We start from the raw sequence: 15,542 nt of genomic DNA, 5'->3' as shown, positions 1-15,542 counted from the left end.
CTGCCCTGCACTGAGAAAGGAGAGAATGAATCATGTCAACAAAGTGCTCCAGAGCTGTATCTTCCTTCCCCTGTGCTGGCTCCACCTCCTGTGGGGCGTCTGATGACTCTGCAGTGCACAGTGAAAGAGAGTCATGTTAACAGAGTGCTCAGGAACTGGTTTGGACTAGGCAGAGGCCTCTCTGACTTCAGAATTCAAAGGATTTTGGGGTATAAATAGTGGGACCCAGTCCCAAGGACCTTGGATCACTTCTGGAACAAGAAACCATTTGCCAAGGAGAAGAACCAAAGAAGCTGCAGGAGTTTGACTGCCCCTCTGCGAGTGTGCTGTTTGCTGGGTTGGCCTGCAGTGGTTGCTTCATCGCCAAGGAAAGGAGAAGGAACTTTTTAAGGACTTTCATCATTTCCAGAATATTCTCCAAGGGCTTGAACTGTGCTTGCCTCCTGCTGAAGTCTCAGGGACAAAATACTTCACCTCCAGCACCCCTCTGAATTTCCTTGCTGGGAATTCTTAACTCCAGGCATTTGCGTGTCGCTGGGAGCTGGAAGCGCGATGCATAGAGAGGAAGAGTGTTGCCGCCGCAGCGGAAATCATCGCATCGCCCGAGAAGCGAGCCTTCGCCGCATCTCCCTGGAAGCAAGTGTTCATCAAAGCTGCCTGCTGTCGCATCACCAGAGAAGCATGACGCCATCGAAAGAGTCACCATCGTATCACCGGAGAAGCGTGTCGCAGGGCTTGTCGCGGCTCCAAAGTACAATGCCGTCGCAAGGCTGCCAGGGCCTCTACGCATCATCATCGCATCGCCGCATCAAGGGCGCCATCTTCTCGCATCTCAACCGGATCATCGCATCGCATCAAGGCGCCATCTTGCGCACCGCAACGGGCCTGCAGGCTGACAATCTACGCATCACCTCCGCACTGGTAAGGATTACGACGCATCCCCTACTCTGCACAAGCATTGAGGCATGACGCATCATCTCCCCCGGATCAAGGAACGAACGCATCTCCCCTTTTGCGAGCCTTTTATTTACTTTGCGTTACGCATCCAGGTACTTTGTTGAGAACTTTGTCGCATTTCTCATCAACTTGAACTAAGCAACTTTTTATCAATATTAAGTGTAGTATTGGGGATTTTTGTCGTTTGTGGTCTTGTGTTAAGCCTATATAAAGAATACTTATTTTTTATAAAACCTGTGTTGTGTCCATCTGTAGGGTTTTCACTGTATTACTGTGTATATTCACAAATGCTTAACACAATGCCTCTGAGATAAGCCTGTCAGCTCGTGCCAAGCTACCAAGGGGGTGAGCAGGTGTTGTTTAGGAGTTTAATCCCCTTATGCTAACTTAGAAGTAAGGGTCCCTATTTGGACGAAGGTGAATACCATTGCCAACTAGAGACCCCAGATCTAACAATGCCGAGCTTCCTTCTTCAACTGACAGTTCACTTGAGCCACCTCTTGAGTGCCAATCATCCCACAATGCCTTCCCTGAATGCTAGAACACCTTACTGAGCCACTCACACAACCAGCTTTCAATGATGCTTAGACTGTTTCTTAGCATCAGCCTCAGTTCTGCCATTCCTTGCTCAGCCACAGTAGCCCCCAGTATGGAAGAATTTTAGTCATCTAAAACCAAAGGGACTAATAGTGTCAGCGCTTTGCCATCCCTACTGAAACTCTAATTTTAATGCCAGGATGAGGACTGCCACTTCTGCTTCAACCTGATAACAAAGGCATGGTCTACACTGTGTAACATTCCAAGTGATTTCCTGCTCATATTTACTTATATTGGTATATTTTCGTTTTAAATACTGCTTTATTGTGTTTGAATTATTGTGCAAAAAGTTGATGCATTTAGGCTGCCAGGTCATGTGATTGTTTACCTTTTCTACTGACAATACCAGCAGTAAGCTGGATCTGTCAGTATTTCTTTGGACCACCTCTTTAATACCACACAAGTCTCCTAACATCTGGGGGGCGTGGCTACGGCGTGAGGCGGAATGGATGCCTCTTGAGGGAGCTCCGCTCGCCAGATTCGGCTATCCGACCTGGATGGTGCTTGGCGCGACTGGTGACCCGGAGGAGGCGCGGTGAGTGGGTGGGAGCCGTGTACTGGACCGGGTGCTGGTTGGGCTGTGCGGCCTTACTTAGGTGCCCCTGTCACAGTGCACAATGGTATCTGGGAGGGCCAGAGCAGGCCGACTAGTGGGTGGCTGAGCAGACTTGACGCCCATGACTTGGAGGTGCCAGTTTGGATACTTGATACAAGGCCTAGTCTGCTTTTGCGGGCTTGGGTGTTCAGGGCACTGCTGGTGCTTTTGAGCTGCGGGGGAAAGGGTCATGTCCGCAGCCTGAGAGCGCGTGAAGGTCCTGGCGTGACCGTGGGGCATCCTGGGTGGCATGGTCTACATCATTGGTGGCATATAAAGTATATAACAGGGTGGCCGTGCTCCGGCTAGACAGCAGCAGGGAGCTTTGGTGGCAGATGCCGGATTGTGCTGCAACACTGCTGGGAATGGCTCGATAACAGTTTAGACTCATTCTATGTGGGGCCGATATCTGAGACCTGGCTGGCTGATGCCTGGGTGGCAGTGACTGCAGGAGTCAACTGAAGGCTGTCTTCAAGACCGTGTTGAACCTCTGTATTCACCTGTGGTGTGCGCCTCAGTGGGTGGCCATATTTCCCAGCCTACTGTGGGGTGCTGCACAGTAATGATCATTGAGTGGGCACACCGTTCGTTGGGCCCCAGTCCTAAACCGGGAGCGCCCGATCATTGCGCGCCTACTGAACTATGCTGACAGAGACGCCGTTCTGCGGGAGGCCAGGGCTAAGGCCCCCAATTAACTATAAGGGCGACAACTTGTCCTTTTTTCCTGACTATACCCCGGCGGTGCAGGCAGCGCAGAGAGAATTTGTGCCGGTGAAGAAATTGCTGCAAACTGCTTCTGTCCCTTATGCGATGCTGTACCCTGCCAAACTGAAAATATCTCATGAGGGACAAGCGCACTTCTTTACAGACTCAAAGTCAGCCCTAAAATTTTCAAAACACATCTGCAAATCCAGGCCCGATCGGACGAGACGGGGAGCCAATCAGCTTCGACTAATTTAGAGGACACTGATTAGTGTTTGTGACATTGTTTTCATCTTGATGGAAATGTGTAGATTTATAGTAGAGTTGCAGTTGTTTGCTGATCTGACCTTGAGAGTGTTAACAGTTGCAGATAGGGGACGTGTCCCCTGTACATGGGCCACATTGTTACATGTAGTTATGTTGATTTGTGCAAGGTCGGCGTGTTAGCTGTTGACCACATTAATGGTTTACGGAGCACAGGTGTGCCACACAGTTCAATTCTGGCAAATCTCACCATTGAGTGAGTGTTCGCTGCTGATCCTCCCCCCCCCCCCCAATGGGTGTTCCCCATATGTTGAGAAGTATGGTAGATGGGGAAGATGTGTGGGTGGGGGGTAGGACATGGTCTCGACCTAATTGGGAGGTTGCAGTGGGCGGGGCGGTGGGTGGAAAGTGTGGGGTATGTGTTGTATATTATTATTTTTGTGATAATTGCATTGATGCCGGTTTGGGTGAGAGCTGAGCATTGTGGTGAGGTGACTGTCTATAGTAGTGGTGCTGCCCTTCTGCTGTCAATTGCGTTACTTCTTGAGTAGTTAGGAGTTAGTCAGTTCCGATATGGGTGAGTGATACACATTGTTGATGTGGAATTTGAGGGGACTCAATTCTCCTAAAAAAGTACGACAGGTTTTGGTCTATCTGATTTGCCATGACATATATATAGCCTTGTTGCAGGAAACACATTTCACTAGGCATACAGAGAGAGGTATTGCTGCAAGATGGAAGGGTTTTAAACTGGCGTCGTCGTTTTCATCATATGACAGAGGAACCCTGATTCTGATTAAAAGGGGTGTAGAATTTATACCTGCTCGAACATATGTCGATGAGGAAGGACGTTGCACAATGCTGCAGTGCAAATTGGGAGGCTCGTCTGTAACTATTGTTAGAATGTACAGGCCTATTGCAGATGACCTGGGGTGTTTTTTGCGGATGTATGCTAAACTGAGGGTCTGGCTGGAAGCTGATATTCTGTGGGGAAGGGATTTGAACACCTACTTGAATCCTGAACTACATAAGTCCAATCCACTGTCGCATCAAACTCCCAATGTAGCCCAATGTGCGAAGAGTTCTATGGTAGAATTCGGATTGAGAGACGTGTGGAGAGTGAGAAACCCCCTGGTGAAAGAAGGAACACATGCGACACAATTGCACTACAGCTGGTTGTGTCTGGAATACTGGCTTCTGGGCGGGGATTCAATAGAATGGGTACTGAAGGTTGTAACCTTACCACATAAGTTATCAGACCACAATCCGGTACAGTTAGATATAATGATCCAGACGGCCATACATCGTCCTTTTAAGTGGCGGCTAGAGTCGGAGGCATTGCTTGATCCGGTGTATGAAGCTACAGTGCGGGAAGCCATTGAACAATACTTTTTACTTTTACTCACTAAGGGTTGGGGGATGAGGCCTCCACGTTGTGGGAGGCTTTTAAGGCAACAATCAGGGGGGGGGGGGGGGGGTGCATTGGTACCACTGCAGGCCTTTTGAAAGATATTAGAGCGCAACCACACAAAACTGAGAAGAGCGTAGCTATTCAGCGGCTTCGGCGGCAGATATCTTGGCACGCATACACAAACTGATATTGGAATATGATACTTTAGCTGAAACTGAAATACAATACCTTTCACGTATACATGCGGCGCGACAGTACGGAGAGGGAGGGAGACCGGGGCGTACAGTAGCACGCAAGATCAGGGACCGCATGGAGCAAACTCATATATATATATATAGGATCACAGATTCACACTGGAGGGAGCACTATCACTCACTAGCCATTACTGAGCAATTCCGCGACTTCTACGCAGATTTATATAAGTCCAAAGGAGAAGCGTTAACAGCCGGGTTAGAAGGGTACCTGGAGGATTTAGCGTGTGCTTGGCTGTCGGATGCTCATAGAGAATATTTAAGCTTACCTATCGATGTTGAGGACATTAAGGCTGTTACTCTAGCCACTACCAACGGGAAGGCGCTGGGACCAGATGGCCCGACGGTCAAATTTTATAAAACATATGCTGACTTGATTGCTCCATTTCTACTGGAGATGTATGCTGAGGCACATGAGGCGGTGAAACTATCGCCATCGTTACGGCAGGCACTGATAATAACACTATTCAAGAAAGACAAGCCCCCAGATAAGTGTGACTCTTATCGTCCCCTGTCGCTGATTAATATAGATGCCAAGATCCTTGCCAAGATCTTAGCAGTTAAATTGCAACCCCTGATGCCGTGACTGGTGCTGCCTGACCTGTCGGGCTATATTCCTGACAGGTCTACCTCCCACAATCTTCGAACTATATTTTCCCTGCTTCACGTATTAGAACTAAGCATGTCGGACGCGGCGGTACTGCTTGGCGCAGCCAAAGCGTTCGATTCGGTCGACGGGAAATATATGTTTTTATACTTCAGCGCATAGGATTCCAGCCTTTATTTATACAGTGGATAAGGGTGTTGTATGTGGAATCATCAGCCAGGGTTCGTGTTTGAGGTTTGACGTCCGACCCGTTTCACATAAAGAGGGGCATTCGCCAAGGTTGTCCGTTGCCTTCGCTGCTTTTTGCGATTATATTGGAACCACTAGTGTGCGTCATTAGGCAGCGAAATAGGGAAACAGCGCTAAACTTTAACTATCGCCCAGTTGCCATCTCGCTATAAGCGGATGATATGGTGCTTTTTGTGCGTGAGCCCTCATGGTATTTGGCTCAGCTGCTGAGGGAGTTTGTGAGGTTTGGGTGCTTGTCGGGCCTTTTAGTCAATTGGGATGAATCCATTGTTATTCCTCTGACGGAGATGGATTTCCCGCTGGTGTGGACTGTGGACCCAATAAAATATCTCGGAGTCTGGGTCCATAGAGACCCGGATACAGTGATATGTGAGAACTATGGGAGAGCATACACCAAACTAGAACAACTGGTGGAGGAATGGGTATCTTTTGCGCTCTCCTTGGCGGATCGTATTGCGCTATTTAAGATGGTGGTCTTGCAGCAGTTTTTGTACTTGTGTACTAACATCCTGATTGCGCTGACGAAGAGGTTCCTTAGCACTCTCCTGGGGACCTTGCTTCATCTTGTCTGGGAGGCAAATATGCTCGAGTGAAATGGTCGGTCCTCACAAGTGATTATGACAAAGGAGGTTTTGGGGCGCAGGACTTCTCTGTCTATTATTTGAGTGTGCAAGCGCAATATACGTTTTATTGGATAAGAACGCATGCGTTTACTCCGCTTGTCGCGGTAGAGGAGGGGGATGCATATCCGGTGCCATTACACAGCATGATCACACACCAAACACGTGGAACTCCAAAACGGAGATAAATGCAGTGGACACGTCCATAGCTGCCTGGCAGGAGATAGGGCGTCTGGTGAGCAAACTGCCACTGTACGCACCAGCCATGTACATAGAACATCATGCTGCGCTGTCAGTGACCCATGAAGCGCCATTGATGCGGTTGCTTAAAGAGGCAGGCTTTCAACTGATGCAAGATTTATACTCAGAAGGGTCATTTATCACACTGGATGCCCTGCAATACATCAGCAACCCAAAGTTGCTGTTCATGTTCGCGATGCATAGACTGAGGCACGCCGTCAGGGTTCACTACGTTACTTACCCTCTCGAACCTCCCACATTGCTGTCTCTACAGTTTGTGCTTACCACTCCCACTAATAAAAAACTGATATCCAGGTTGTATAGGTTGATCAAGGAAGAATGCGTTAGCCAGCTGGACAGAAGTTGGGAGAGATGGCATGCCTGTTTACCTGATCCGATATCGGAGAAAGATTGGAAGTATGTGTGCGAGTTAACGGGTACACTTATTATGAACAGAAGTTTACAGAATATTTTAAATATATACACCAGGTGTGTTATACCCCAGCACTGTTGCATCGATTCGGATTGCGTGAGTCTGGATGCAGTGCACGTTGCGGACAGGAGAATGCTGATTTTCTGCATTTTGTTTGGGGATGTAGGAGGGTGACTGAGTTTTGGGAGTCTGTGGTTAGAGATATAAAGGCTATGGCAGCTGTGGAGCTACAGTGCACTCCTCTTGTCTGCCTGCTGTGCTGTGTGCCTCACGTCAAGGGAGTGGGTGGTAGATTTGTACGACTGGCCCTACTAATGGCTACACGGCGAGTGGCAATTACGTGGGGTGGGAGATGTACACCGAAAGTGGAACACTGGATAAAGAACTTGGTCTATTGCAAAGATAACATAGAAACGTATGAGGAAGAATTACCAACAATCTCGAGACCAAAGGACATTTGAGAGCTCCTACGACTCTTTCGTCTGCAAAGGGCAGCAGAAACTGAGCAGAGTGATGTGAACTAGGGGTCGCAAGGGGGGAGTTGGGGAGGCCTGGATGCGAGGTATGAGTGACTGGATGGGAGAGGCTTTATTATTCCAACAAGACTTTTTAATTTACGTTCAGGAAGGATGGGGAGTTTTTGTGTCTTCATTTTATAATTTGTAGTCTTATGATTTTTTTGTTGTTTTTTTTTGTTTTTGTTGGATTAATTGGGAAGTCTATGATTAGGATTATTCATGCATAGTGTAAATATGTCATGCGATTGTTGTTATGTTTGTTAAAATTAAAACAAAAAAAAGTCTCCTAACATCTGTTTTGGTACATTTCTTTCACAATTCATTTGTATTCTTTCCAATTTGCCAATTATATGTACGATGCCAAACCATGTTGACCTGATATTATTTGTTGCATGTGCCACCAGAATTAAAACTCTGAAATCATATGGTCACTGTTGTAGTTTTGAGGTTAGAGAATCTCTTCTTCAGTTGCTGTGGCACTACCTATTTTCTGCATTTTAAGAAATCTTAGTCCTGTAATGACTGCCATTAAATCACTCTCACTTGTCCGTCACACATACAGAACAGTGTGACATCACACTCATGTCCGATTCTGCTGTGCTTATGCCTCCCTCCAAGTGAAGAGGGTGGAACGTTGTAGCGCGACCCCGCCTTTGCGTTGGATCTGTGTTCCTCTAGTTTTTCTTTTTTATTTGGACAGTGACATGTATGTGGCTCTGGGCTTTGCTGGCAATCTGGTCTCCCCTCTGTATATGACCATGGGTCAATGGGCTAGCTAGTGCACTTGCTCTCTTTAATTTACTGCATGGAGTCAAATTATGCCTCAGTGTGGTTCTTGTAGCACTTGCTAGAACTTTCAATGCCATCGGCCTTAGTGACTCTTTTTATTTTATCCCTTCTTATGACCTTAGGACTTAGGAGTTCTTTTCTCCCAAGTAGTGCCCTTCCAACTCAGTGCACCAGTTAGCACCCATCTTTGCCGAGCTTGGACCCCAAAGCAGCCTTCTTGTAGCATATAGTCCAGGTGGCCTTTTAGAGTGAGATTTTCCGGGCAGCTGACTTCTAAATGCTGCAAAGGTTACGTAGCATCACTAAGTAGTACATGGGAATTCATGTGATGAATGGTGTCTAACGGTTCCTTAAGTCTGACAGTAGTCAGTATTGGTAGGAAGAGGTTGATGGCTGCAGGTTGTTAGAAGGACATGGTCCAATACTTCATGAAGCCGTTCCTCTAGGCCCATGGTACTCATAGTACGCCACGCAGGCTGCCAGTGGCCTGGCAGGCCTTCATTGGTGGCCCACAGACCTTGCCTTGCAGTTTCTACATTTCAAGCGAGGCCGGCAGTAAACACAGAAGACGACAACAGGAGGATACGTAGTGAATACCTATTAAATACGTATTCACTACGTATGCTCCTGCAGCCATCTTCTGTGCTTACTGCCGGCCTCTGTAACATCATACACAGCACCTACGGAAAGCTTACCAAAAAGCCCTTTAAAATTCAGCTGTACACTTTCACTGCTGACTTTTAAAGGGCCTTTTGGGAAGCTTCCTGTTTCGTGTTGCAGGCGACGTCCTCTTCTCCCACAGCAGCTTCATCTTTGAGTCACTATCCATGAACAGTAGATGTAAGCACATTCAGAATTTGGACAATTGCACCTGGAGAGCGACAGACCAAGAGAGGCACAGAGAGAGACAAACAGACAGAGACAGACATAGAGAGACGGACAGACAGAGACAGATGGACAGACATAGAGAGAAAGACAGGCAGAGAGAGACAGAGACGGACAGACAGAGAGAGACAGACAGACAGATACAAAGAGAGACAGACAGAGAGAAAGAGACAGGCAGACAGACAGAGAACGACAGATAGAGACAGATATAGATAGATAGATAGATAGATAGATAGATAGATGTGTGTATGCCGGGTCTGGAGGCTCAGTGGACTAATGAGTCCACTGCAGGGGCCTGTGTTCGATCTCATGGTCAGAGGTTTTTTTTTTACTCTTGCCTCACCTCTCACTGACCCCGCCACCACCAGAATAGCCTTCGGCCACAAAATGTAAATTTGGCCCCCGAAAGAAAGTTTGTGAGTATCCATGCTCTAGGCTATCAAACTATCACACAAAATCGTATAGGCAAAAGAGGAGGTGGCCTACCTGTTGTAGTCAAAACATTAAATATCACTAAAGCTGATGGCATCTCCATAAAAGGTTGTGAGGCCTTCTTCGCCAGATGCAACCCTACACCATTTTCCTCCTGTAACTTCCTGCTCTTTTAGGGAACTCCACCTAGCAATGCAACATTCACTGACACACTTCTAGACACAGTTTTAAACATTATAACACTATTCTGGGTGACCTAAACATTTGATGCGACAAACCCAATATGCCACATCCAAAAACAATCATCACTCGCTTAGACGCACTGAACCTACATTAGATCGTCCACAAACCCACACACATCGCTGGACACATGCTAGATGTCATTTATGCAAATACAGAACTAGTTACCTTTCAAACAATGACTCCAGTCACATGGTCTGGCCACCATCTGCTTGCTTTCCAACATAAACAACACAAAGCAACACACCTAAAACAACATATCCATCCACCTATCAACTCAATTTTGAACACTTAGAAACACAACATCCAGTACAGATCTAAACACAATAAATTCAGTTCAAAAACTATACGAGTGGCTACAGGAAGCTTTTGATATCCTAAACCCACTAGAAACAAGGCAACAGAACAAAAGAAAACAGGCACCTGAGAGAAAACAGAAAATTAGAAAGCTACAACGTACCTGGCTCAAAACAAACACCAATCAAGACAAACTGCACCTACAAAAACTTAACAGATTATACAAGTCAGTGATAAAAAAGCGAAATAAAAAAAACCTATTAAGACAGAATTTAAAATGCTAAATGTCCAAATAAAGAATTCCATAAAACTCTCACTGTATTTCATGAACCAAATTGCCTAGAAGGAGCACTTTCCATTACTCAAGATTTCAAAGGCAAACTTGCAATTCATTACACAACCAAAGCAGCCACATTGAACTCCTATTTAAAACAAAGAAAAAACACCAGCACAACCCTTTTCCAAAAAAATACTTGAAGAGTATGCTAACCCAGCCTCTCCATTCCTTCCAACAAGTATCACACAATGAATTGATGGACCAGGTCAAAGCAAGCAGGACTGCCGGCAGCCCATTTGACCTGTGTCCGCCACAAACTTTCAAGAAAATTCTTTTAGCTACCTCTGCTACCCTTTAACTACCTCTGCTCATCAACAATTCATGAAATATGAGAATATTTCCAGAAAATCTCAAAAAGTCATACATACGCCCATTACTAAAGAAAACAAGCCTAGACCCACTTAATCCCGACAACTACAGACCAATTACAAAGGGACCTTTCCTGGGCAAACTGATAGAAAGAGCTGCATTCGCTCAGATGTCACAATTCACTGAAGATAATTCCATACTTTCAGACATCCAGACAGGATTCCTTCCAGGAAGAGGCACAGGATCTGCCCTCTTAGCCACCTGGGATGACCTTCAGAACATAGTTGTCCAGAACGGGGTTGCTGCACTACTTCTCTTGGACCTCTCAGCTGCCTTTGAAATGGGGGCTATGACATTCTAATACAAAGACTCTACGAAGCCAGCATAGAGGGGACTGCTCTTGACTGGATCACATCCTACCTTCAAAAAGGAACTAATGTAATCCATACTCGCCTTTCTCGTCCAAACCGTACTTCATGAAAGCAGGGATGTCTCAAGGCCCTATCGTTTCACATATGCTTTTCAACATTTAAATGAAGTCATTACTGGCACTGATCAATCAATTCAATCTCACATGTTATAACTATCCAAATGACACACAAATACTCCTTCAACTGGAAAGCCCCAAAGACATTGGAAACTCACACATTTTCTGTTGTCTCAGAGCCATGGATCACTGGTTGATATGGAGCCATCTCAAATTGAAAGCTTCTAGAACGTAAACACTCAAGTGTGGCTTTTGGAAAAATTATGACCCACTCGCCGCCTGGCCTAACGATCTGGGAACACCGCTTAAAGTATCTTAGGAAGTAAGAAACCTTAGAATTAACATGGACTCCAAGCGATCAATGAATGCCAAGTGGACAAACTAGCAAAATCAAGCTTTGTTACTATAAAAACTGCGACACATCTTACCCTACCTGTGATTTCCACAGAAGGTCCAGGCAACTATCTCACTTGTTCTGTCTGAACTTGATTATGCCAATAGCCTCTGCCACGGATCATCTTTAACAACTATGAAAAGACTACAACGGAGTAAGAACTCTACTGCCAGACAACTCTTACATATAAAGCGACAAGCCCACATCAACCCTGCTTTCAAGGCCCCCCTACATTGGTTATCCATCGCCAGAAGATCCACATTCAAGCTGCTTTGTATCACCCACAAAGTCATACATGGAAAAGGACCACTCTTCATCAGGAATACAATTACCAATACATTTAGAAAATGAACCTCCTAAAAATCCCACCATACAAGAACAAAACCATAGGTGACAAATCCTTCGCTGTTTAAGCAGTCAAACTAATGATTTCTTTACCCCCAAACATAAGATCCACAGATAACTACCTCATCTTCAGAAGACTTCTCAAGAGTTGGCTCTTCCCCACATAACTACCATACTCAAACATATATATACACATCATTCCCTCTGTATATAAGCATTTATTTGGACTATAGATGTGAACCTACATATGTGTATTGCTTTGCATAAATGTGTATAATAATTATGTTTATAAATATATAGATATTAGCTAGTTCTGCTTAACAAATGTACATATGGTTATATTAATCTTTATTTATAACAAATGTACATATTACTTATGGTTATATTATTCTATGTTTAACATGTATATAGGGGACTGCATAAATAAGTAAATCTTGTATCATAATTATATATCTACAATTGCTTCACTATTGAATTACAAAAAATATATATAAAAACAAATAAATTAACCTAAAGTATAGCAACACTTGAAAGTCTGAGTTTATTAAATACAACTTACATGTACATATCTGAGCACTATACAAATACAATTAAAATTACATTTTGCATACATTTCCACTAGAAACAGTAGTTTTTGCTTAGAATTTTTATGTAATTATTTTTATATAATTGTATTCAGGCACTAACCTACTGCAGGTCCATGTAAGATGCCTTAGAGGCTACCACTCATGCTAGTTTGACTCTTTTAATCCAATTCATGCTATTGGAGAAATTTGGGGAAATTATGAATATATCGTACTGGAGCCAAAATTTAAAGAGCACAACATTTTAAGTAGGTCCGAACTTTAAACTTTACCTTATTGTAGGAGCTACGGTGGCAGAGGTCCTTTGCAAACTTTGCAAATACTCGTTGTATGCCCTGTGATTCCCAGAAGAAAATGTATTTTCTATATTTATCTGGTAAATGCTTTGAGCTGCCCAGAGCCCAGTCGCATTTATACATCTTAATGATAGAGCAACCGGTAATATGTTCAAGAGTATCTACTCACCTCTCCCATGACTGCAATAGGCGTCTCTCCCGTTGCTAGGGCAACTCGATGTTCAACTAAGTAAAACATGTACTCATCGTACAGCAGGCGAATTAGGTGGAAGGAGCCAAAGCTAGCAGCACTTCGTAAGGTTAAATCTCTAATCACCATGGAACTATGTAAAAAAGACAAGCATGATTTCATAAAGTACAGTACAATATATACACTTTTCAAAACTGATCACAGTATCCTAAGTCATATGGTCTACATTTCAGAATACCTGACAGGGCATCTTCAGTATTCATCTAATGATCTCTTCACTTTTGAGTACCATTAAACTGGGAATTTTAACACCTGTTATTTACAGAGCTCAGAAGTGGCATAAATGAAGTAAGTATGCAGCACTATATAAAAACGAGCTAAATCGTATTTCCATCAGGTGGTTCTCACCTCTAGAATGTAACATTGACATAAACATAGTTCATATTGTAAATATCTTTTATTGACAGTTATGTATTAAAGAGCCTGGTTTCATATTTAATATAAAAGTGAAAGCTGATGTTAATTTATCTACAGTCGTAAAACTAATTAGAGATGTGAAGCAATCCTCCAGCACTGACAAGAAATGCAGGTATGTCCATTTTTATCTATCTTTTTTAGATTGAGGATGGCCCAGCAGCTTCCCTGCCAATAACGATATGCAAGAACAATGACAAGACAAAACAAGCACTGACAACGCCAAACGGTTAAAATGCCAAAGCCATACCTACTGGCTTTGCCAACGTTTGATTAAAAGCGAGATTGAGGGTATCTCCAAATATGTCAGATAGCATGGAATAAAGTCATAGGGGCGAATCAAATTTGGAAATTTTGACACATTCCCACTTGAAAACCAAAGACGACAAGATGGCGGTATTCATATTACTGAGGGCCAGAATGCACGTTACCATTGCAAAATTATTCCTTGCATGATACCCGGCTTGGAAGCTTGAAAGCTGGGGTAGAACCATTACATCTTAAAGAGCACTGGGATGCCATGATATCAGTTTCAAACCTCTTTCCCTGTAATGACAATATCTATGGTGGGGCTAAAGAGGTTAAGCTCACAAAAGGTAAAGTAAAGATCCATATACTAAGTGTCCTGAGTTAAGACTAAGGATTTGCTATACACTGCATTAGTTTTTAAAATATTGTAGCTTTGTAGGGCTATGAAAACATTGATATCATTTGACAGTTACAGCTATAAGACGCTCCAGCCCTCTCCAGGCAAGAACAGAAAGTGATCTCCATACTTCTAGGAGATAAGAGCGGTGAAACAGTCCATCGCATACCACAACACAAACCCAGACTTTGGCAGATGTGTGTTCAAGCATGACCGTACAGAACGAAAGGTCACTGTTGTGAGAGATGGTCTTTTCCTTTCCCTGTATTATTTTCTCAAATGTAGCAGATACCACAACATACTGAACGGAGGGCTGTACAGCAATTAAATAATCTGAGAATTTATTATTTTACATTTCTTGGTACTTAATGAGTGAGATTCGTAGTGTACAAGGAAGATTTTAAATTTTTGAGTGAGCTTAGGTCCGAAATCTCTATACCAAAAGCTGGACATCTTTTTGACAGAAGATGAGAGAAGAAATGTCCTCTGAGATTGATCTTAGATTGAGTATGGTTGATGATATGAATCCTTTTGAAAAGGACTAGTTCAAAGCAATACAACCTCTCTTTTTTAGTATTCTCTGTTACTAAGGAGCCTGAGGTGAAGTTACATGAGTAGTTATATGGAGCAAGATTGTTGATTGTCTGAGACAGGGCATGGGGTCAGTGTCAAAGATTCTTAGGGATCGAACCTCAGTACTGAGGATGGAGAGGGGCAGTGATACCTACTCAAGGCCTCGCTTCTCTTCTTGCAAGTTATGTCCCTTCCCCACACCCAACAATATTAATAAATGGCATATTATACTCTGCACATCTGGATATATTTTTATTGTATGCCATACCAATGAAAAAAAATACCTACCTACACATATACTAATAAACACACATTCATACATGTATTATTACACTGCAAAGGACAAATCTTGTTATTACCACAGCAGAGTGTCAATGGCATGAAACAAATAATACTAGCCCTCACACAATCGATATTGCAATAATTTGGCAGAGGAAAACTGCTCTGCCTATAACCACAAGGCCTATTCAGTAAAATCTTATCTCAGTTACTGGGTGCCTTGTATCCTGATATGGCTAAATACCTTACTTTATAACTGCTACACATTAAAATATCATGGCATAAACCACCTATCCATGTAGAAGGAAGAACATCATGACAGACTCAATGTTTCACCTCTCATGCATTTATTTATTTAAAAGATTTATACAGCGCACAGCTATAAAACACGGTTTCCCAGCGCTGAGCAGAACAAGCGAGGTTGAGGTTAGTTGGAAGCATGGAATTAAACCGGACTATAAAGAAAAGTCTTCAACTTTTTACGAAAGGCCAGGAGAGACCGACAAGTCCTGAGTTCCAATGGAAGGAAATTCCACAATTT

The 15,542-nt window shown here is 43.9% G+C and overlaps 1 protein-coding gene across 1 annotated transcript in view; it reads right to left on the bottom strand.

Annotated features, from left to right (window-relative positions):
- Positions 1-15,542, bottom strand: part of RFX3 (regulatory factor X3) — a 688,772-nt gene that overhangs the window by 35,718 nt on the left and 637,512 nt on the right. The window contains exon 16 of the mRNA XM_086961210.1: positions 13,009-13,162. Coding sequence (XP_086817336.1) covers positions 13,009-13,162 — 154 coding nt within the window. The remainder of the gene's footprint in view (positions 1-13,008; positions 13,163-15,542) is intronic.

This window comes from Lissotriton vulgaris, chromosome 3_1, assembly GCF_964263255.1.
Source record: "Lissotriton vulgaris chromosome 3_1, aLisVul1.2, whole genome shotgun sequence".
Lineage (NCBI taxonomy): Eukaryota > Metazoa > Chordata > Amphibia > Caudata > Salamandridae > Lissotriton > Lissotriton vulgaris.
This window is presented reverse-complemented; position numbering and strand designations above follow the sequence as displayed.